This window comes from Suricata suricatta, chromosome 11 (assembly GCF_006229205.1).
Source record: "Suricata suricatta isolate VVHF042 chromosome 11, meerkat_22Aug2017_6uvM2_HiC, whole genome shotgun sequence".
Taxonomy (NCBI): domain Eukaryota; kingdom Metazoa; phylum Chordata; class Mammalia; order Carnivora; family Herpestidae; genus Suricata; species Suricata suricatta.
The window spans coordinates 80,260,876-80,285,296 of NC_043710.1; the positions used below are offsets into that span (position 1 = coordinate 80,260,876).

General features: G+C 37.4%; 1 protein-coding gene across 1 annotated transcript in view; it reads right to left on the bottom strand.

The window, feature by feature from the left end:
- The window catches only part of GLB1L3 (galactosidase beta 1 like 3), a 53,115-nt gene that overhangs the window by 5,262 nt on the left and 23,432 nt on the right, over nucleotides 1-24,421 (bottom strand). The window contains exons 9-17 of the mRNA XM_029915653.1: nucleotides 11,144-11,228; nucleotides 9,453-9,590; nucleotides 8,525-8,605; nucleotides 7,712-7,818; nucleotides 6,466-6,606; nucleotides 6,073-6,144; nucleotides 5,365-5,443; nucleotides 4,849-4,936; nucleotides 4,446-4,560 (exon numbers count right to left, since the gene is read on the bottom strand). Of these exons, the coding sequence (XP_029771513.1) occupies nucleotides 4,446-4,560; nucleotides 4,849-4,936; nucleotides 5,365-5,443; nucleotides 6,073-6,144; nucleotides 6,466-6,606; nucleotides 7,712-7,818; nucleotides 8,525-8,605; nucleotides 9,453-9,590; nucleotides 11,144-11,228 (906 nt within the window). The remainder of the gene's footprint in view (nucleotides 1-4,445; nucleotides 4,561-4,848; nucleotides 4,937-5,364; nucleotides 5,444-6,072; nucleotides 6,145-6,465; nucleotides 6,607-7,711; nucleotides 7,819-8,524; nucleotides 8,606-9,452; nucleotides 9,591-11,143; nucleotides 11,229-24,421) is intronic.

A 24,421-nucleotide genomic window follows, 5' to 3' on the forward strand; every position in this document is an offset into this window, starting at 1 on the left:
TACTGAATACTGAAAACGAACCATGGACTGAAGGGGGAGGGGGAGAGAGGGAAGGGGGTGATGGTCATGGTGGGGGGCACTTGTGGGGAAGAAGCACTGGGTGTATTATGGAAACCAATTTGAAAATAAACTATTAAAAAATAAGTAAGAAAAAAAAGAAGTAAAGTGACAGGGAAAGGAACATATGAACTGAGAGGCACCTAAACATAGGGGTTGCGAACATAACCATTAAGTAGTCAGTCCTGTGTTAAAACACTTGCTGCCCCTCTTCCCTAACCCTGTGATCTTGAGAATGTTCCTTAGATGCTCTTTGCTTCAGCTTTCTCTGTAAAACTTGAGAAATGATAGTAACTTCAAATTATTTGTGTGAAGAATAAATGGGATAATGTATTATCCCTTCAGCAAGATGCAGTGCAAAACTGTGCCTCAATATCGGCTATTAGCATGCACCAAGTGGGAACGAGCCCAGCTTGCTTACAAGACAGGGACAAGAGCTTTGTGCATGCTGGTATCCACTAAGAAGTGTGCAAAATTTTGTTTATAGAAATAATGCAGGCCTGGATCATAAAGAACTTGGAAAACTGGCAGATGGATTTAAACATCACGTAGAGGAAAACAGGAAGCCCCCAGAAGTATTTCCCTAGCCCCACTGAGAATAAGAAGCTGAGTTCATGTCCTGGTCCTGAATCTCCTCACTTCATAAGGATTGTTTAAAATAGCTAACACAATAAAATCCCTTCTCATCCCTAAAAAAAAAGAACAAACATTTTACACCTTCAGAATAGCTAATATCAAAAAAATTTTTTTTAATGAACAAAAAATAACAAGTGTTGTCAAGGATGTGGAGAAAACAGAACCCTCATACACTGTTGTTGGGAGTGCAAATTGGTATAGCTGCTCTGGAAATCAGTATGGAGCTTCCTCAAAAAATTTAAAATGGAGGGGGTGCCTGGGTGGCTCAGTGGGTTAAGAATCCACCTCTTAATTTAGGCTCAGGTCATGATCTCATGGTTGGTGGGTTTGAGCCCCTTGTCTGGATCAGTGCTGGAAGTGTGGAACCTGCTTGGGATGCTCTCTTTTTCCCTCTTTCTCTGACCCTCCACAACCCATACTGTCTGTCACTCTCAAAATAAATAAACTTTAAAAAAAGATTTAAAATAGAATTACTATATGATCCAATAATTCCACTACTATTTACCCAAAGAAAAACAACATTAATTCAAAAAGATATATGTATCTCTATGCTTATTACAGCATTATTTATAAAACCAAGATATGGAAGCAACCCGAGTACCCATGGATAGATGAGAGAAGTTGAGTAAATGAACAATTACTCAACCATAAGAAAGAATGAGATCTTAAGGTTTGCAACAACATGGATCAACCTGGAAGGTATTAATGCTAAGTGAAATAAGTCATACAGAAAAACAAATACCATATGCTGTCACAGAAGAAATAAACAAAGAGAAAAAAAGATACAAGTGAAAAAAACAGACTCTTACATACAGAAAACAACTTAGTGGTTGCCAGAGGGAAGCTGGGTGGAGGGGCGGGTGAAACAGGTGACGACTGACAGTACTCTTACCTTCCTGAGCCATGACTTGTTGCATCATTATATTGGACATGTGAAACTAACACAATACTAGTTATTAATTATACTTGAATAAAAAACTTTTAAAAAGCAAAATAGGGGCGCCTGGGTGGCTCAGTCAGTTAAGCCTCGGACTTCAGCTCAGGTCAGATCTCACGTTCATGGGTTTGAGCCCCGCATCAGGCTCTGTGCTGACAGCTAGCTCAGAGCCTGGAGCCTGCTTCCGGTTCTGTGTCTCCTTCTCTCTCTGCCCCTCCCCCTCTCATGCTCTGTCTCCCTCTGTATCAAAAATAAATAAAACATTAAAAAAAATTTTAAAGGCAAAATAGTAGAACTAGGTGATAGGGGAAATTACTGGTATTTAGAAATTGGACAATTAAATATGTTAGAAAAATATTTTAAAATGCTTAACATATTTTAATTTTATTTTTAAAATTATTTATTTTTATCATGATAGTGGGGGAGGGGCAGAGAGGGGAGGGACAGAGGATCCAAAGTGGGCTCTGTGCTGACAGCAGACATCCTGACAAGGGCCTCAAACCCATGAACTGCAAGATCATGACCTGAGCTGAAGTCAGATGCTTAACTGACTGAGCCATCTAGGTGCCCCAATATATTTTTATTTTAAAATGGTTTCAGATCTATAAGAAATTTGCAAAGATAGTACAGGATTTCACAAAAGAATATAATAATAATAATAATGATAATGGCAGAAATGAAACAAAAAAGAACTATATAATACAGTAAAAGTCACAGCAAACCATTGATTCTTTGAAAGATTAATAAATTGGTGATGTTCTGGTGAACTTTAAAAAGGAACAATTAAACACAATACATTGAATGTATTGAATTGGAAAAGGAATGGAATGTGATGAAATGGAATCTGAAATGGAATTTCAGATGAAATGGAAAAATTTCCAGATAAACACATTTTTCCATTGCATTTCTATTTATATTTTATAATAGTTTATTGTCAAATTGGTTTCCATATAACACCCAATGCTTCTCCCCACAAGTGCCCCCCCATGACCATCACCCCCTTCCCTCCCTCCCCCTCCCCCTTCAGCCCTAGGTTCATTTTCAGTATTCAATAGTCTCTCATGATTTGTGTCCCTCTCTCTCCCCAACTCTCTTTCCCCCTTCCCCTCCTTATGGTCCTCTGTTAGGTTTCTCCTGTTAGACCTATGAGTGTAAACTTATGGTATCTGTCTTTCTCTGCCTGACTTACATGGCAATGAGAAAGAATGAAATATGGTCATTTGTAGCAAAATGGATGGACCTCGAGGGTGTCATACTAAGCAAAATAAATCAGGCAGAGAAAAACAAATTTTATGAAATTTTATGAAAACTAACTTTCTTTAAAAGAAACAAAATCTGAGTAGTACTTTAATCTTGAAGAATTTTAATTCACACTTACAAACCTTCCCCCCTGACACACACACACACACACAGTGTTGGCCCTACATGGTTCAACTAATGAAATCTACCAAACATGTAAGAAGTAGTACCAGGCTTACACAAACTTTACTTCCCAAATCATTTACGGGGGTCTTAAAACTTGGTACCGAAGTATGACAAAGATATTTCAGTCATGAATATAAACACGAAAGTAGTCTTAATATTTATAGTAGTCAAACACTAGAAATAATAAATGTGTATCAACAGTAGAATGATTAGAGTATGGTGTTTTATAAAATGGAATCCTATATAACAATGAAAATGAATAAATCACCACAGCATCATTTAATGGTTGAATCTCAGCAGCAAAAGAAGCAACACACACACACACACACACACACACACTACACACACACCACAAAGCAATTCAACTTACATGAAGTCAAAAGAAGAGCCACTGAATTGGAGTGTTAGAAGTCAAGATAATAGAGAGGAGAGGCAGCAATTGGGAGGAGTACTGACAACATATTGTTTTTTTTATCTCAAACAAATTATATGATGTTCATTTTGTGATAATTTATTGAACTGTGCATTTATTATGTGCATAATGTTTCAAACATTTATGTCACTATGTGTTTATATATAAAAAGCTATACTGTTTAGGGAATTAGGGAATGATCCCATTGGTGTAATAAGAACTTCCATATGTTTTGGCAAAGTTACATATAAAATCCCACAAACTGTTAGTGTCACCAGCCTGATCCCCTGAATTCAGGAAATTTCTTGTAGAAGTTTCTGCCTGTAAATCTCACCTTTTAGGAACTAAACCCCTAAGAAGCTTCTGCCTAAGTGTCAATCTTACCTTTTAGAAAGAAAGGGACTGGTGGAATAGAAAAAGAAACATTTGAGGAACCACACCCGTGCAAACAAACCAAAAAGTGCCAGAAGTGACCTCAGCCTCATGATAATGCTAACATCCCCTTCTGAATATTCATCTCCAGCCCTAATAAAAGGAGTCTGTTTTCCCATCTTTAAGGGGACAGGGTTTTGGAAATTATTCCCCGTTGTCTCCTTGTAGGCAACTCCATTTGATATAGTCTCTGTCTATAACTCACCAAGGAGTGGCCCATGTTGGTCCAGTGACATGGGTAATCCTTAGTTCTGAGAAGTAAATAAAAATTGGAATAGGGGATAGGTTAGAAGAAGAAATTCCATCATTTGTACTCCATATCTTCTCATTATCTCAAATTTTCCATGTGCTCTGATTTATTATTTTTTTAAATAATGATAAATTGGGAAGATTGAGAAATGTTGGAAGGCTTGTCACAAATGAGAAAGAGAAAAACAAAGAGAACAGGGAGGTAGTCCTGCCAGGAACACTATGGATTTGCTTCAAAACTCTTCTGAAAATAATAGGTGGTTGGGACACCGGAATGGATGAGGGCAGCTCACTTACAGGTAGTCTCAGGAAGGTGTCCTTGGGTGAAGAGTTAGCCTTCAAGGTACCAAGGTAGAAGGCAGGGCCTGAATAGCTCTTTGGGACAGGCCTCCTCCAGCTGGCAGAGCGGAGCCTAGAGAAAGAGCAAAGCCTTGGAAAAGACCCTCTTCCCCTTTCTAGTGCCAACATTTCCCCACTCAGGGCCCAGAATTCTGATATCAGGGAGACATATTAGAAGCATTAAATCAGGAGTCAAGAGACCAGTTCTAGAGTTCTAGTCCTGACCCCAAAACACTCTATAATCCGGGGTAAATCAACTCACTTTTCTAAATCTTGGCTTGTCACCTGCAAAGTGAAGAGTTTGACATCTGTAAGCCGACTCATCTCTCCAAGAATATTTTGGGCATAAGTAGGAACATACCTTTCAAAGAAGCTCATTGTCATTTCCAGAGAGTAGATAATGAAACCATTCAAGGGAACGTTATCAATGGTGACAGGTCCAGTTAATCCTGCAGGTGGGGGTAGGAAAGGATATGGACAGGGACTAGACATTCTTCAGTGTCTGAGGGAAAAAAAATGCAGACTGTATATGCCTGTAATGATGGCTAAGCCAGGAAAGCACTTGTCTGACCTATAACTGAAAGTTTCTTGTATGTTTCCATATTACCAAGAAAGTGTCCCACTTAGTATCAGAACTTTCTCTGAAATTTCCAGTGGAAGACTGGGCCCTGCTCCACAATAGGCCAAGACCCAACCTAACTGCTGTGCTTTCCTACCAGGAGAAGGCAGGACCAGGGAGAGTGAAGGAATTTGAACCTTTGGTTCTGGGACTTAGGTATCCCACTGCTCAAGGGTCTCTTTTTTCCTCCCAAGTGCAATACTGCTGCAGTCTTAGGATCCAATTAACCATGAAGAGAGATTACAGCCTGTTTCCCACCTTTCCGCTGGTCTTGAATTTTCCATGAAAAACTGACCCGTCCTTGATTCTCCACCAGGATCCTTAGAAGTTGACATTCCTACGAAGAAGGAGAAAGAGAGGGAGAGGGAGATGGAGAGGGTGGTGGTGAGGAGGAGGAAGGAAAAGGAGGAGGAGGAGGAGAAGAAGAAAGAGGAGGAGGAGGAGAAGTAGCTGGGACCACTGCTTGGGATAGAGTTCACAGAGACTCCATGACCACGGAGAGCTTTTACTCTAGAACTCATTCTTTTTTCTGAGTCTCAGATGGAAAGACAAGCAAATGGGAGAGAAAGGGACTCCAGAGCTTAACAGTCTTCCTCTCTCATGAAGACCCTTTGTGTTCCTGTTCCAAACCCAATCTTCCTTTTTCTCTGCTGACTTGCCTTAGGAAAGGCAGAGTTACTCAACTGTGTGCCTTTGATCAGAGACCCAACCAGGGGCTGATGATTGACTCAGGGCCTAATGGGGAAGTTCCATTCACACTGAAGCATGTATGCTGCAGCTCTGCTACACTTGGATCTAGGAGATGCATTTATGCTTATAGCCCTAAGCACTTGCTTAGTGGAACCCTAAATGAGGAACAATACCAAAAGGCAGTGGCATAGAAGGAGATAGTCTATCTCAGGACCAGGTTATGACTACATTTGAGTCATAGACCTAAGGAAGCACCCAGACTCTTGAATCATATACCATTATTTTAGGGATGTTCAACTCCTTAATATTATCACTCAGAAGTCCTATATTTTTCTCATTCAAAAACACCTGCAAAAGAAGAACCAGCATGAGACTGATAGGTACCTGAAGAAAAGAAGAGAGGCTCTGATTTAGGGAACAGGTCATTATGAAGGAAGGGACTAGCCTTGGTGATCACAGATGGCTAGAAGTTGACCAGGAGGCCTTCATAAACAATTTTTGATAAAGCGGAAAGCAAGTCTCTTTGGTTTGACTTTATATTCCCAATGCCTCACATATAGTAAGTGCTTAAAAATACTATCTAACAGTAAAGTTGACCAGTGACAATCCTTCCCAATGAGTCAGGCTAAATGTTCTTCTTACCTCCATAGACAGACTGCTGACGCCTACCTGTGCTGTATCTTGAACATTAGCTTGGAGAAAACCTCCAGAGCAGATGGAAGTCTCATAAAGCACGAATCCATAGGACTGGCCATTCCCATTGTTTATAGGGAGGCTCTCCATGTTGACTGGTGTATGAGATATAAGAGGCTGTGAGAGAGACATGACAGAAACAGGAACCAGGGTGATGAGAGGTTGAGATCCTTCTTCCACAGACTCTTGTCATTTTCTGTTGTACCTCCTAATGGTCCCCAACAGTCATTTGGATGAAAAATACTAAACCCAATGCAATGTGATGATGCAAAAGAGCATCATCTCGACATCTCCACATCTCCACTGACCAGGAAACTCGGGATGGTGGAAGCATAGTAGAGGGAACAATTGCTGCAATCATGAACTCAGTGGAGTGAATAAGTTGTAATTTCCCATAAACAAAGTCAAGTAAAGAATTATGCACTAAAGCAAACATTTAGTTAGCATCTACAATGTGCTGATCATGACTTTTTATCTAAAACAGTAATAGCAGAGATGAAACTAATATGAAATCAAGAGTTTAAAATTTTCAAATAATTTTTACCTTTCCTTCAAAATAGTCCAGGTAGTCTAATTTTATTTGTTTTTATTTTTTTAAACATTTATTTATTTTTGAGAGACAAAGAGAGACCAATCATGAGCAAGGGAGGAGCAGAGAGAGGGACACACAGAATCGGAAGCAGGCTTCAGTCTCTGAGCTAGCTGTCTACAAAGAGCCTGATACAGGGCTTGAACCCACGAACTGTGAGATCATGACCTGGGCAGAAGTCAGACGCTTAACTGAGTGAGCCACCCAGCGCCCCCCACAGGTAGTCTAATTTTAAAGAGAGAATATGAACCCATAAAAGTTCAGTGATGTGACCTATTTATGGTAGAGTCAAACTCAGTTTCATGGGCTCCTGGCTCTCAGTCTTTCCAATAGGGATCATGTAGTCCCACACAAGAGCATCTACTCAATGGGTTCATCTGAGCAGGCAAACAGGATCCTCCAATATCCTTCTTCTCTCCCACCCCATTCATTCTTCAAGTTGAAACCCCTTAACAGTCTACCCAGAAAGTTTGTGGTTCTTGCTCCATAATTCTAAATATGGGCAAAATCTAAAAGATTTATCTTCACCCTTCCCAATAAAAATTCTTAAAGGATTCTCTACTCTGTGGTCTAAAGCCTTGTCCCCATGTCCCCAATGTCCAACTCCCCATCCCAGTGCCAGGCAGTACTCACCTTATTTAAGTACTGTAGAACATCCCACAGTGGCAAGTAAAGGGATGGTTTCACAGCAGGATACTCAGCCTTGGAAGAGAGCTTGGGTATAGGGGGCAGATGCATTGCTGAAATGAAAATGAACCATGGGCCAAGAAGAGCCTGAAATAACTATTGCCTTCTCCAAATCTCCTCAGCCCTACCCATGAACTCTCATATCCCAGAGCCAACAAGAGAAATGAGTCCTATCCTAGCATATGTGATACTTCTCCAAGAGTGACGAGAAACTGGAAATAATTAAGTTGGAACTATTTTCTATGCACAGTTGCCGATAGATACAGACCTCTACAGGGTAATGTTGGTCATATAGACTAAGGGCTCTCAGGGAACAAGAACTCTGTCTTACGCCTTCTTGCAATGCCACTGCTCACTTACTTTCTAGAACGTAGTAGATGATTAACTTTAAAGAAGTAAAATGAAACAAGATAGTTTTTGCTATTGTATGTGAGAGTACTATGTCATCATATTAAGAACTCTACAAACACAAAGAAGAATAAAAAGAAAAAAAAGAACTCTACAAATAGTAACTTAATTTTCACAGTCACTATAGGAGACAAATATCATTAGCTTCATGTTTCAATGAGGAAACTGAGGCTTACTGGCCTAAAACTTATGCAAAGCCACTTATCTTTTACGTGGGAAAACCTGGACTTGAACTTAAGTTTGCCCATGCTCTTAAAACTCCAAGTTTCTGCCCATGGGGGAACCTTCCCTTTCCATACCCTTCCACTTCATTAGGAAAACCTCCCTCAAATTAAAAATGTTGCTGAGTACCTACAACAGATCCAAAGAGTTTTCGAAGCTTAAAATATTTTTCTGTGTAATCCCCAGCCTCTGTCAGCACAGCATCATAGTCTGCAAGACACCAGGGGATTGTCATTGGCAGGCAATCCTCCACAATAGACCCTGTTTCAGCACTTCTGTCATGAGACAGGCCAAGGCTACCACAGAGAGACAGAAGATACATCTTCCCCACTCCCTGACCCACTCCATTCCAGGCTGGGGTGGGGTGGGAAGGTGCAGGTAATGCCACTTTGGGAACATTTCACCCAACCCTTCCTGAGGATCTGATGCTGTGAAGACACTGGATTCATCCTTCTGTTTTACTTTCTAATGTACAGTCTCTTCTTCCCTCAATCTGGATTGCCTTGGTGTGTGTCCACACAGCAATCACACCAATCACCACTTGTATTCTGTGTGTCTTAGAAGGTTCAAGTCAAGGGACCAGTATATATATGATGAGTGAAACAGGGCTCTAGGTCTGAGGTACTCCATCTACTGCAATGACAGCCTGTTGGGGGCATTATGAACATCATGGAAGAAAGAAAATTAGATAGGAAAATCCTGAATGCTCAGCATAGATTATAGGTCAAGAATTCACTGATATGGGGTGCCTGGGTGGCTCAGTTGGTTGGGCATCCAACTTAGGCTCAGGTCATGATCTCACAGTTGGTGGGTTCAAGCCTTGCATCGGGTTCTGTGGTGACAGCTCAGAGCCTGGAGCCTGTTTCAAATTTGATGTCTCCCTCTATCTCTGCCCCTCGCCTGCTCATGTTCTGTCTCTGTCTGTCTCAAAAATAAATAAACAAAAAATAAAAAATAAAAAAACAATTCACTGATGCTCAGGGCATGCTTTTGTAACTTCCTTTGTAGAGCTCCAATACCATTATGCCAAGAGACGACCATACCAGTGAGCACTTGCCATAACTAGTGATAACACCTCTGTGTTTCCCAAAATATGTGGCCCCATTCATGAAACCAAAGTTGGTTCCACCATGGAACATATATATATTGAAAGAAATTTCAGATGTGATAAATTTGGACACAGCATCCTCAACATCTGTAGAGGAGGAAGACAAGAACACAGGGAAAATTAAAAATTAATACAGAAGTCTCTGATAAAATCTTATAATTCTCAACCTCCTCCCCACAAACATAATCAACTTAATTGTTTTATCCTCCAACCTCTGCTATAATTCTAACCAAAAATTGGCCACAATTATTCCAGAAAAACAAGAGACTTTCTAAAAATTATTTTTCTCAGAGTATGGACATAATCTGGCTTTATGTTACATCTATTAAATAATGGCCTAAGAACCTTTATATCACTTAAGTATCTAATGTTCATTAAATTTGTTGAAATTGTACAAATAAATTAGTATAACCTCATTACTCCAATCCAGGGTTAATGTCTCTTGAGACACTCATTTAAAACCACTGCAATAGTCCACAAGTGGCTATTCCCAATATTTAGCCACAGAAACTCTTATTTTGTCACCATGATTTAACAGGTATGATCATCTTTCTACTGGCCATCATGGAGGAACAGGTGGAATTCAATCCTGGCTGTGCTCTTTACTTATTTGCATGAATTGGACAGCTTACTTTTCTCTCAGAGTCTCTGCTTATTTATCTCTTAAATGAAAGTCCTAATTCCTACTACCTCATAGCATTGATGAGATAACATATGTAAGAACATGGCATAGTGCCTGACATGAAAAGTGATCAGAAAACATGTTTGTTGGTGGTGGGGGGTGTTTTCATTTTGGTTTGGTTTGGTTTGTTTCAGCCCAAGTGGGCTTTCCTCAGTTACCTGGTATCTTTCATTGTTTTGCTTTACTTCTGGTACAAATGAGCTTGTTTTCCTATTGACAGCAAAATATCTTTAGTAGCAAAATACTTTTATTAAGTCAACAACATCTGCCAGGCACTTTTCTGAGTGGTTTATCACATTTAACCCTCACAACAACCCTATGAGATAGCTTAATTGATAATTCCTGTTTCAGGTGAGGACATTGAGACTTAGCAGACAAGGAAAACTGACTTGAGTCATGCAGCTAATTGTGCAGACTAGCAGAGTTGAGATTGAAATCCTGATCTCTTTGGTTTCAGGATCCATGCTTTCAACTATAATTGCATGTTGTCTTCTGATAATGACTACCATGTCATTGACAAAACCATAGCAATGGCCTATGAATTTACCAGAGATGATTAAGACTTTTAGCAAATGCATCCCCTTCTTCAGAGATATTATCTTTCCAAGACCCTTTCCATGACCACCTTGCCTTACCTCTGCAGGCCTGTCCCTATCTTTTCTATCTGCACCTGTTTGTTTGCTTCAAAGCACTTGTCAGATGTGGAGCTCTTGATCACTTCTTAATTATCTGTCTAAACTTGGCTAAACTCTTATTATCTCTCAACTCTACCCAGAGGGTAGGAACCATGTCGTTTTTATTCATCAATGCACCCTCAAGCCTACTCAAGTCTCTGTACCTAATAGGTATTGAATGAATACTTGTGGTTGAATGAGCTAATTAATTAGCAAAGAAATGTGTGAATGATTCAAGACTCATGGCCACCTCTACTTGGGGTCAAACACTGTAAAACACTTACCTCCAGCATCTTTAACGATATGTTCGCTTCCCCATGTGTCAAACCAGCCGACCCAGAATTCCATGACCATAATAGGTTTATTCCTCTAGAAACAAAATCAAATATCAAGTCTGAGAATATGTAAAAAGAAAATCAGAAAAATTGAATAAAGTTAAAATCTAATATTTAAATTAAAAGTTAAAAATGAGTTGGAGGTAAAGTTGAGGAAATTTCCCCAAAATAGTACAAGTCAACAGGATATAAAATATGAGACAACTTAAATATCTTATAAGATCAATTTAGGATACCCAACACCTTACTAATAATAGTTATGAAAAGAAGACAAAGAACACAGAGAAAAGGAAATTACAAATAACTAACATAAGAAAACTTCCTTTAACTGAAATATATGTATCTCTAGATTGAAAATGTCCCTCATATGGTCAACACAATAAATGACAAAATGATTTCAAAGGGTTCTTTTGGTTCTCTGAGTATCCCTTTTTTTAATATCTTACTCTTGTCTCATGTATAAATAATCTTATCGTATATTTATGCATATTTATAAGTATTTTTTATATTATATTCTGTTTCCTGAATTAACTCCATATACCCTGGCTTCTATTTTCTTCTTTTTTGGTAGTTTAATTATTTTTTTCATTGGAAAATTTACTACATAAATACCATTTGTATTAGAGGGAAGACTGATTTCTGGTATTAAAGTGGTACTCTGCTATTGGTGCATCTAATATTCTCCTCTTAGATATCCTCAAAACTAAAATGAAAAATAATAGAAACACAAACAACATCTTCAATGAATCTAACAGACATGTAAAACTTCACAATATAAATTAAAAAGAAAGAGTGCCAAAGTACTGAGTTCTATCAGATATTAAACAAATGTAGAAAGGATGCTTTCTGTTGATGATTTTAGGGAAAGGACCAGCATAAATTTCTTCCAAACAAAAAATGAAATATCAAAAATTCATTTTTATTTTTATTTTTTTACATTTTATTTATTTTTAAGAGACAGAGAAAGACAGAACATGAACAGGGGAGGGGCAGAGAGAGAAAGACACAGAATTCAAAGCAGGCTCCAGGCTCTGAGCTAGCGGTCAGCACAGAGCCCGAGAGGGGGCTCAAACCCACAAACCATGAGATCATGACTTGAGCCAAAGTCAGTCACTTAACTGAGCCACCCAGGTGCCCCATCAAAAATTTCTTATTTGCAATTACAAATGGGGCACATGAACTGGAAAAAGGAGTACATTTTGCATAATAAAATGTATCAGAAGCTTGAAAGAAAGCAATTATTGCAGAACCACAGATAAAAATTATTAATAGAAAGAAGTCTCCTTGTGAGGCATCTGAAAGCAGTCTTACAATTTCAACTGCCTCCCTTGGAGAGCCAAGAATGAGAAAGAGGAGGTAGGTAAAGAAAAGAAGGGGCACCTGGGTGGCTCAGTTGGTTAAGTGTCCGGCTTCTGCTCAGGTCATGATCTCACAGTTCGTGGATTCGAACCCCGCATCGGGCTTTGTGCTGACAGCTCAGAGCCTGGAGCCTGTCTTCAGATCCTGTGTTTCCCTCTCTCTCTGACCCTCCCCTGCTCATGCTGTCTCTCTCTCTCTCAAGAATAAATAAAAGTATTAAAAATTAAAAAAAAATTTATCCCTGCATAAAACAATGTGTCACTAAGATTGTTAGCCTGAAATATGGTCGTGTACTCTATCTCATAGGAACATCACTTAAGTTCTTGAGCCAATAAAAACTGATGTTAATTAAAGAATAATAATGGAAAAGGAATAATAACAGAATCTGTTTTTCTAATTACCATTAAAAAAAAGAGGAAAAATCAAGAAAAGAAATTACAAAGGAGAAACATCAAACACTTGCCATGGGACAAGTCAAAATTGTGACCCAAAAATATTGCTTTGAAATTAAGAATCTCAATGAAACAATTACCTCTATAAATTCAAGCAAAACTAAAAGTGCTCAAAGAAGAAAAAAATAAGAAAACATAAGAAGCTAAAATATTAACTTGATGCCTTTCAATAGATGCAGAAAAAGCATTTGACAAGACACAGTATCCTTTATTGATAAAAACCCTCAAGAAAGTAGGGATATAAGAAACATAGTTTAACATCACAAAAGCCATATATGAGAGGCCCACAGCTAATATCATCTCAATGGGGAAAAACCTGAGAGCTTTCCCCCTATGGTCAGAAAAACAACAGTGATGTCTATACTCACCACTGTTGTTCAATATAGTACTGGAAGGCCTAGCTTCAGCAATCAAACAACAAAAAGACAAAAAAAAAAAAATCCAAATCAGCAAGGAAGAAGTCAAACTTTCACTCTTTGCAGATGACATGATACGCTACATGGAAAACCTAAAAGATTTCACCAGAAAACTGCTAGAACTGATACATTAATTCAGTAAAGTTGCAGGATATAAAACCAATGTACAGAAATTGGTTGCATTTCTATGCACCAATAATGAAGCAGCAGAAAGAGATATCAATGAATCAATACATTTACAATTGCACCAAAAGCAGTAAGATACCTAAAAATAAACCTAACCAAAGAGATAAAAGATCTGTATGCTGAAAACTATAGAAAGTTAATGAAAGAAATTGAAGAAGACACAAAGAAATGGACGAACATTCCATACTCATGGATTGGAAGAACAAATAATGTTAAGATCTTGATACTACCCAAAGCAATCTACACATTCAATGCAACTCTTTATCAAAATAACACCAGCATTCTTCACAGAGCTAGAACAATCCTAAAATGTGTATGAAACCACAAAAGACCCCTGAATAGCCAAAGTAATGTTGAAAAAAGAAAACCAGAGACACCTGAGTGGTTCGATTGGTTGAGCGGCCAACTCTTGATTTAGACTCAGATCATGATCTCATGGTCATTTTTCAAGCCCCACATCAGGCTCTGCCCTCACAGCATGGAACCTTCTTTGGATCCTCTGTCTCCCTCTCACAGTCGCTCTCCTGTTTTTCTTTTTTTTTCTCTCTCTCTCTCTAAAGTAAATAAATGTTAAAGCTTTTTAAAAAGAAAAGAAAAAGAAATCCAAAGCTGGAGGCATCACAATTCCAGAGTTTAAACTGTATTACAAAGCTGTAATCATCAAGACAGTATGATATTGGCACAAAACTGGACACATAGATCAATAAAATAGAATAGAGAACCCAGAAATGGACCCAAAAATGTATGGTCAACTAATCTTTTACAAAGCAGGTAGGAGTATACAATGGAATAAAGACAGTCTTTTCAGCAAATGGTGCTGAGAAAACAGGACAGCAACATGCAGAAGGATGAATCTGGGCCACTTTCTTATGCCATACACAAAATAATTCAAAATGTATGAAAGACCTAAATGTGAGACAGGAAAACATCAAAATCCTATAGGAGAAGAAAAGCAGCAACTTCTTTGACTTTGGTCACAGCAACTTCTACACTGTATGTTAACTCATTTGAATTTAAATTTAAATAAATAAATTTAATAAATAAATAAATTTAATAAATTTACTTTTAAATAAATAAATGTAAATAAATAAATAAAATATAGCCTGGTGGAGTAAAAGAAACAAAAATATAGATAAAATATAAAATATTAAGTCTAAACTGGAAGCATCTAAAAAAATAAAAGTGGTGAAAAGTAAAAAAAAAATGGAAATAAACATAGAGTAGAAAGGATTCTAGAGAAACGGATGAAGGACACGTGGAAGACAGAAGAATTTTTCACTATACACAACTTGTGTCCCTGAACTGAATAAACTAAATAATAAACTAAAAAACATATTAAAAGATGTAACAGAAGACTTTCAATCTCCAGTAATGGTCATCTATGTTATTTGGACTCACCTTCTCACTGAGGACAAAAAAAATGTGGAATAAAACAGATGATTTTTGGGTGCCTCAGTTAAGCGACCCACCAACTCCTGATTTCCACTCAGGTCATGATCTCATTGTTCCTGAGATCAAGCCCCACATGAGGCTTGTCCTGACAGTACAGATCTTGCTTAGGACACTCTCTCTCTCTCTCTCTCTCTCTCTCTCTCTCTCTCTTTCTCTCTCTGCCCCTCCCCTCCCCTCTCAAAATCAGTAAACTTAAAAAAAATACGATTATCTTAGATATAGCTAAAAAGGGAATCAGTACAGATTAGAATGTGAATATAGATCAGATGAAAGTATCCAAAAGGAAACATAAGAAGAAAAAATACACAAACTAATATAGATATACAGCACACATGAGAAGGTCTAACATAACCGTAGTTGGAATTCCAGAATGAATGGAGTGAGACAACAGGAAAGGAGCAATATTAAAGAGATACTAGTGGAGAATATACATGTCCAAGAAGTTTCAAATTGAAAAAATAATAAAATAATATATTCACACATAAACGGATTATGGTCTAAGTGAAAAAATACCAAAGACAAAGAAATATTCTTAATAGAAGACGACGGAGGAAAAATTACCTTCAGAGGAATTAGCCTGACAGAGGACTTCTCAAATGCAACCATAAACTTAGCAGACTATGTCCTGAAAGAAAGCACCTACCAAATGAGAACTGCAGAGTCAGTAAAAGTCTGAGGTGCTTAAAAAAATGTTTGCTATAGGCAGTTATCACTAAAGAAAGTTGTAAAGGATATACCTCAAACAGAAGAAAAGTAACCTAAATAGAATAACTGGGATATAAAAAATAAATAGCAAATATGATACAAATGAATATTGATTGCATACAACATATAAAATAATATTCTTTAGTTTTCAAAAACTCTAAGTCAAATACAAGATTAAAATAGACCATGTTGGGTAGCCTGGGTGGTTTGGTTGGTTGAGCATCCAACTTTGGCTCAGGGCATGATCTCATGGTTTGTGAGTGTGAGGCCCATGTCAGGCTTTGTGCTGACAATGCAGAACCTGCTTAAGATTCTCTCTCTCCTCCTCTCTCTCTGCCTCTCTCTTGGTCTTGCTCGCTCTCTCTCTCTCTCTCTCAAAATAAATAAAAGCTTAAAATAAAATAAAATAGAATGTGTATCTGAGGAACTAAACTAAGTCAAAGTGTTCTAAGATACTTTCATATTCTAGGTAGAGAACAAAAATATTGCTTAATTTTAGATTGTGGCAGGTTAAGTACTTACGTTAAAATTTCAAGAATAGCTTTTAAAACAAAAATAGAGCTGATAATTACCAAATTGGTACAGGGAAAACAGGAATATGATTTTCAAAAATAGTCAAGTCCATTTTTAAAAGCCAAGTTTTTAAAGAAAAAGATGACAATGGACAAAAAGTAGCTGCAAAGTAAGATGGTAGATGAAAACTCAATTATATTAATAATTATATTAAACATAGATGATTAAGAGCTCCAAATAAAATATTAATTGTGTCAGACTGAGACAAAAAATATGCAAGTAATTTCTGCTTATAGGAAACATGTTTTTAAAAGTTATAGCAAAATTAAAAGTAAAATGATGACACAGATGACACAGAAATGACACACTATTTACATATTAAAGAAATCGGGTATGGCAATATCAATAACAGTCGAAACTTACCTTAAGATATAAAGTAATGCTATGCAAGATAAAAAAAAATAAATTCTGACATCAAAAACACAATACATGGGGGAGAGTAATAAAAATGTAGTTTTAGAATGCATTCAAACTTAAGTTGTTACCAACTTAAAAGACTATTATAAATGTAAGTTTTTCTATGTAAACCTTTTGGTAATCAAAAAGCAAAAACCTATGGTAGACACGTGAAAGATAAAGAGAAAGGAATCTGAGCATAGCATTTGATAAAATAATCAAATCACAAAAGAAAGGAACAAGAAAAAAAAGAAAGAAACACAGGAATTATAAAACAGCCAGAAAACAATGAACAAAATGGCAATAAGTGCATAACTATCAATAATTACTTTAAAAGTAAGTGGATTAAATTCTCCAATCAAAAAACATAGAATAGCAGAATGGATTAAAAACAATAAAACCCATCTATATGCTGCCTACAAAAGACTTATTCCACATGTCAAGACATATACAGATTGAAAGCAAGGGGTGGAAAAGAATTCTATGCAAATAAAAATCAAAAGAAAGCTGGAATAGCTATACTCACATCACACAAAATAGACTGTAAGACAAACATTGTAATAAGAGACAAAGAAAGCCATTATATAGGGGGTCAATATAAAGAGATCAATTCAACATGAGGATATGGCATTTGTAAATATTTATGCACCCTTTTTAAAACACCTAAAAAATAAAGCAAATATTAACAGATCTAAAAAGATAAATAGATTGCAATACAATAATAGTAGAGGGTTTGATACTCCACTTTCATCAATGGATAGATCATCCAGACAGAAAATCAGTAAAGAAACATTGGCCTTAAAAACACATTAGACCAGGGGCGCCTGGGTGGCTCAGTCAGTTGAGTGTCCAATTTTTGCTCAGGTCATGATATCATGGTTTGTGGGTTCCAGCCCCGCATCGGGCTCTGTGCTGACAGCTCAGAGCCTAGAGCCTGCTTCCGATTCTTTGTCTCTTTCTCTCTCTGCCCCTCCCCTGTTCACACTCTGTCTCTCTCTGTCTCTCAAAAATAAATAAAATGTTAAAAAAAAAGCAATCATTTATCTTTAAAAAACACACACACATTAGACCAGATGTACTTAACAGATATATACAAAACGTTCTATCCAAAAGCAATAGAACACATTCTTTTTAAGTGCACATGGAGCATTCTTTAGGATAGATCACTTGTCAGGTCATAAAATAAGTATCAATAAATATAAGAAGACTGAAATCACATCAAGCTCTTTTCCAGCCACAAAAGTATAAAATGAGAAATCAATTACAAGAAGAAAATTAGAAAATTCAAAAAGTGAACATACTACTGAACAAACATGGGTCCAAAAAAGAAATCAAAAGGAAAATCAAGAAATCTTGAGACAAATAAAAATGGAACTACATACCAAAACTTAAGGGATGCATCAAAAACAGTTCTAAAAGGTAAGTTTGTGTGATAAATTCCTAATTAAGAAACAAGAAAGATCTTGAATCAACAACCTAACATTAAACCTCAGGGAACTTTAAAAAAGAACAAATTAAGCCCAAAGTTAATAGAAGAAAATAAATATTGGGGCTCCTGGGTGGCTAAGTCTGTTAATCGCCCGACTTCAGCTCAGGTCATGGCCTCACAGTTTGTGAATTTGAGCCCTGCATCAAGTCCTGTGCTGACAGCTCAGAGCCTGGAGCCTGCTTCGGATTCTGTGCCTCCCTGTCTCTCTGCCCCTCCCCGCTCATGCTCTGAATCTCTCGGTCTCAAAAATAAAATAAAACATTAAAAAAATTTTTTTAATTGTTTTAAAAACAATAAAGGAAACATTAAAGATCAGAGTAGAAATAAATGAGAGACTACAAACAATAAAAAGATCATTGAAACTGAGAGCTGTTTTCTTTTTCAAAAGATAGAATAAAATAGAAAAACCTTTGGCTAAACTTACCAAGAAAAAGATTTTACCAATAAAATCAGAAATGAAAAAGGACATGTTACAATTGATACCAAAATATACCAGAAAAATAAGAGACTGCAAAGAACAATCATATGCTAAAAAATTGGACAACTGAGATGAATACATAAATTTGTAAAAACATACAACCTGCCAAGGCTGAATCATGAAGGTATAGAGAATCTAAAACATTCCAATAAACAAAAATCCAGAAGCAGATGGACTAACTGGTGAATTCTACCTAACATTTAAAGAATAACGAATGCAAATCCTTTTCAAAGTCTTTCAAAAAATATAAGGAGGAAATATTTCTAAAATAATTTTCTAAGGCCAGCATTACACTGATATAAAAACCAGACCAAGCATACTTGAATAATAAAAAATATTAGGCCAATATACTTGAACATATATCCTAAAATCTTCAACAACAATACTAGCAAATTGAGTTCAACAATACATTAAAAAAAAATCACTAGCCATGATCAAATCGGATTTATCCCTACAAGGCAAGAAGGTTTAACAACCACAAATCAAACAATGTAGAATGGAATTCAGAGCCCAGAAATAAACCCACACATATACGGTCCATTAATTTATAACAAAGGAGCCAAGAAGATAAAACGCAGAAAGAATAGTCCCTTTGATAAATGCTAGGAAAACAGGGCAGCCACATGTGCAAGAATGAAACTGGACCCCTATCTTAAACCTTACAAAAAGGTTAACTCAAAATAAATTAAATACTTGAATGTAAGACCTGAAACCATAGAATTCCTAAAATAAAACATAAGCAGTAAGTTCCTTGACATTGTTGTTGGCAGTGATTTTCCACATCAAACTAACCAGCTTCTGTTCATCAAAAGAAACAATCAACAAAATGAAAAGGTAACCTACAAAATTGAAGAAAACCCTTGCAAATCATATATCTGATAACCATTTAATAACAAAAATACGTAAAAAACTTATACCACCCAGTAGCCAAAACCCCTCAAATAATTTGATTGTAAAACGGGTGAAGATTTGAATAGACATTCTCCAAAGAAGAAATATAGATAGCCAACAAATACATGAAAAGATGCCCAACATCACTAATCATCCAGGCAAATGTGAATCGAAACCACAAGGAGATATCATCTCACACCTGTCAAAAAAAAAAAACAAACAAGAAATAAGTGTTGGTGATGATGTAGAGAAAAGGACACGGACTGTTGATGGGAATGTAAATCCGGGGGAACAACCACCGAATGCAGTGCAGAGGTTCCTCAAATCAGCAGTAATAGAAATACCATATGATCTAGCAATTCCACATCTGGGTATTTATCTGAAAAAATTAAAACACTAACCCAAAAAGATATACACACCCCCATGTTCATCGCAGCACTATACAACAGCCAGTGTATGAAAACCACCTAGGGGTCCATTGATGGATGAGTGGATAGGGAAGATGATGTATGTATGAGAAATTAAAATATTTCAGCCATAAAGAAGAATGAAGTATTGCCATTGGGGACAACATGGATGGACCAGAGGGGATTATGCAAAGTGAAATAAGTCAGATAGAGAAAGACAAACACCATATGATCTCACTTGTATGTGGAATCTTAAAAAAAAAAAATTAAAAACCAACAACAAAAAACAAAGCTCAGAGATATAGAGAACATATTGCTGGTTGCCATATTGGGGGGGGGATGTAGTTGAGGGAGTGGGTAAAATGGGTAAAGGGGATCAAAAGGTATAAACTTCTAGTTATAAAACAAGTCTTGGGGATGTATTGTACAACATGGTGACTACAATTGATAATATTATATTAATATATGAACATTGCTGACAGTAGATGTTAAAAGTTCTCATCAGAAGAAAAAAATTGTTACTAATCTGGTGATGCATGTTAACTAGACTTATTACAATGATTTTTTTCACAATATATACAAATATCAAATCATTATGTTATACACTGGAAACTAACATAGTATTATATGTCAATTATACCTCAGTAAAAAAAAAAAAGAAATCATAAAGAAGAAAAAAAAACCCAAAAATAATAATAAATACTTAGGGAAAAAAATAGGGGGAGAAAAATCTACTGAGCATCCCTAAATGGGCAGTCCTAAACAGATACAATGATAGTTTTATCCGGAGTATGGTTATTCTCTTATCTTTACTAATTTCTCATTGCCTTTTTAAAGATGTGCACAAGAACACATAGGAAAACATATGGATCTAGCATCCCTGAGGGCCCGGGTGGGATGGGTCTTACACTTTTTTAAAAATAATCTTTACTTATTTTTGAGAGAGAGAGAACAAGCAAGGGAGGAGCAGAAAGACAGGGGGAGACACGGAATCCAAAGCAGGCTCCAGGCTCTGAGCTGTCAACAGACAGCCCAACATGGGGCTCCAACTCACTCAAGACCTGAGCTGAAGTGGGATGCTTAACCAACTGAGCCATCCAGGAACCCTCGTGGGTCTTAGATCTTTATGCAAGTTTTACTTCCACAAATTCCACTACATGTTCTGAGGGAATATTGGGGAGAATCCTCAGTAATCTTCTATTACAGATGAATTGCCTCCCCCATATTCATATATTGAGGTCCTAACTTCTAGGACCTCAGAATGTGACTATATATGAAGACATGGTTTTTAAAGAAGTAACAAAGTGAAAAAAAGGTCAGTAGGGTAGGCCATACTCCAAAATAAGTGGTGTCTATAAAAAATGGAAATTTGAATAAGACAAGCATAGAGGGAAGACCATATGAAGACACAAGAAGAAGACGTCCATCTACAGGCCAAGGCGGGAATTACATAAAAACAGCTGTGGGTATCTCAGTTTTTGACATCTAAGCCTCTAGAACTGTGAAAGATATATGTCTGTTGTTTAAGCACTTAGTCTGTGGTGTTCTGTTATGGCAGTCCAACGGAACTAATACAAATATTGGTACCAAGATATGGAGTACTGGTGTGTTATTAGTTAACTAATATCTAAAGATGTGGAAGTAGCTTTGGAACTGGGGAATGGGTAGAGGTTGGATGAGCCTCGAAGAGCATGCTTAAAAAAAAAAAAAGACGAGATTTCCCTGAAGGGACTGTAAATAGAAATATGGACTTAAAGACAATTTTGATGAGAAAAAGATGAGAAGAGCTGGAGAGAGAGCATGTATCATCTTAGAGAATACAAATATCATCATAAACAGATTGCTGTTAGAAATATAAATATTAATGATGCTTTTGAGGAGATCTCAGGTGGAAATGAGTAAATATTATTGGAAATTGGAAAGAGCAGTTGATCCTTCTTATAAAATGGCAAAGAGGGGCACCTGGGTGGCTCAGTTGGTTAAACATCTGACTTCAGTTCAGGTCATGATCTCGTGGTTCATGGGTTTGAGCCCTGCATCAGGCTCTGCACTGGCAGCTCAGAGCCTGGAGCCTGCTTCATATTCTGTGTCTCCCTCTCTCTCTGCCCCGCCCCCACTTGCTCTCTCTCTCTCTCTCTCAAAAATAAACATTAAAATTTTTAAAAGTAAAAATAAGATGGCAACAAACTTGGAAGAATAGAGTTCTAATATTTTGTGGAAAGCTGAACTTGTAATTGATGAACCTCAATATTTAAATGAGAGATTCCTAAGAAAATGTTGATGGACATGGCCTGGTTTCTCCTTGTTCCTTATAATGAACTATTAGAGGACAGAGATAAATTGAGGAAGGAATTGTTAAGCAAAAAGGAACCAGAACTTGAAGACTTGTCAAATTATTGACCTATGTAATACTGTAAAACAATGAGAAAGTATGATTACAGAACATCGAGGATGTGGCCAGACAATCATTTGATACAGAGGTTTTTGGTGTATGGCTGTTGGATCCATTCAGCCATCTCAATAGAAGCCAGAAATAGACATGGAGTTATCTAGGAAAGATGTAAGGATAATTCTTTTGTCTAATGGCTTGGGCTCCCATGTATTGTATGGGAGGTCAAAAGGTTTTTAAAAATGTCATACTAGCAGCAATGCTACCTACTTGTACTGAAGGGGACAGAGCTGACACAAAATGAAGGAAAGCTGTCAGACTTCTGGGATTCTACAGGATGTGTCAGTAGAGCTTGTCACAGACTTTGAGTCTGGAGTTCTCTCTTGTCCAGCAAGAGAGCAGATGCAGAGTTGAATACAAGAGAGGCTAATGTCTGGGAGGAGACAAGAGCCCTGATGAGGGGTTTTGTTTCTGTATTTATTGAGCTTTCAAGGTTTTATATATGTGGTGAACGTGCAGAAGAAAACAATAAGATAGTGACCATTAACTTGTGTGTTGTAAGAAGCAAAGGGTTTGGGGGGACAAGTGACACTTGAAGTTAATTAAAGCACAATGATATATTGGCACCAGATGCCAGCAGAACAGTGTTTATCTGGGGTGATTCAGCCAAGTAGCTGAATCTGGGGGAGGGCAGAAAGTTATGGGCTGAATTATACCACCACCTCCCCCCATTTATACTGAAATTCTAAACCCTAATACCTCAGAATATGACTATATTTGGGAAAAGTGTATTTAAACAGGAAAATGTTTAATTTTAGGTTAAAATCGAAATTAAATGAAATGAAATTTCATTTAATCTTAACTAAACATTTTCTGAAAGATTTAACCTAGGGTGGACCCTAATTCAATCACTAGCATCCTTGTAAGAAGAGATTAGCATTCACACATACACAGAGGAAGAATCTTGTGGAGATACAGGGCGAAGTCAGCCACATACAGGCTGAGAAGAATCTCAGAAAAAACAAATCGATCTGACACCTTGATTTCAGATTCTACCCTCCAGAACTGTGAGGAGATAAATGTTTAAACCACCAAAGTCTGTGGTACTTTGATTTCCTTCCTGGTACTGGCTGGGGAAGGGGAATGGCAGCCACTGCCAAATCTCCCACATCCCTCATTTCTAGGGAGCAAAAGCCTTAATCTGCAGAGACAGAAGCAAGAAAAGCTGTCACTTTAGGGCACTGGTGAAAACCTGCTTCTGGGAAACAGGAGCAGGGAAAAAACTAAAAAATAAAACACTAGTCTTGGGAGAAGAGCAAGAAACTGTGTGGGGCCTAGAACTATAGCTTGGGGAGAAACAGGAGCATTTGCAAAGATCATTAGCACTCAGACCCAGGCACACAGTGCCTGCCTAAGATTAAGACTCAATCAGAACACGAGAGAATGCATTCTCTCCCTTGCCATCAGACTTGCCAGTGTAGAGAATAGATAACATGAGGTAGAGCTAAGAGTGCTGGTAAAGACAGACTCTCTCCGGGGTGCAATGCAAAGGGAAGAACCAAAGCCAAGGGGAGCTCAGACATAGAGATGGTACTAGACGAATTTGAAGCCTATGATGCAAGGAGAATAAACTTAGCAATAACAAACTTCAAATTGAGCCCAATTCCTGACTAAATTAACACAAAACACCCACATGAAAAGCCTAGCAGGGAGCCCGTAGGTGGCTCAGTCAAACTCTTGATTTTGGCTCAGGTCATGATCTCATGGTTCATGGGTTCAAGCCCCCTGTTGGGCTCTGCACTGACAGCACACAGCCTGCTTGGGATTCTCTCCCTCCTGCTCTCTCTGCCCCTCTCTCATGTATTCTTGCTATCTCTTTCTCTCTCTCTCTTTCAAAATAAATAAACAAACTTAAAAAATAAAGCCTAGCAGAAAGAAAGGCATGCTTATGTTCAATACAGTATCTATGTCCCACACAGATGTTCCATTTTCATTAAAAAATTATGAGCTGTATGAAAAGGCAAGAAATAAAAC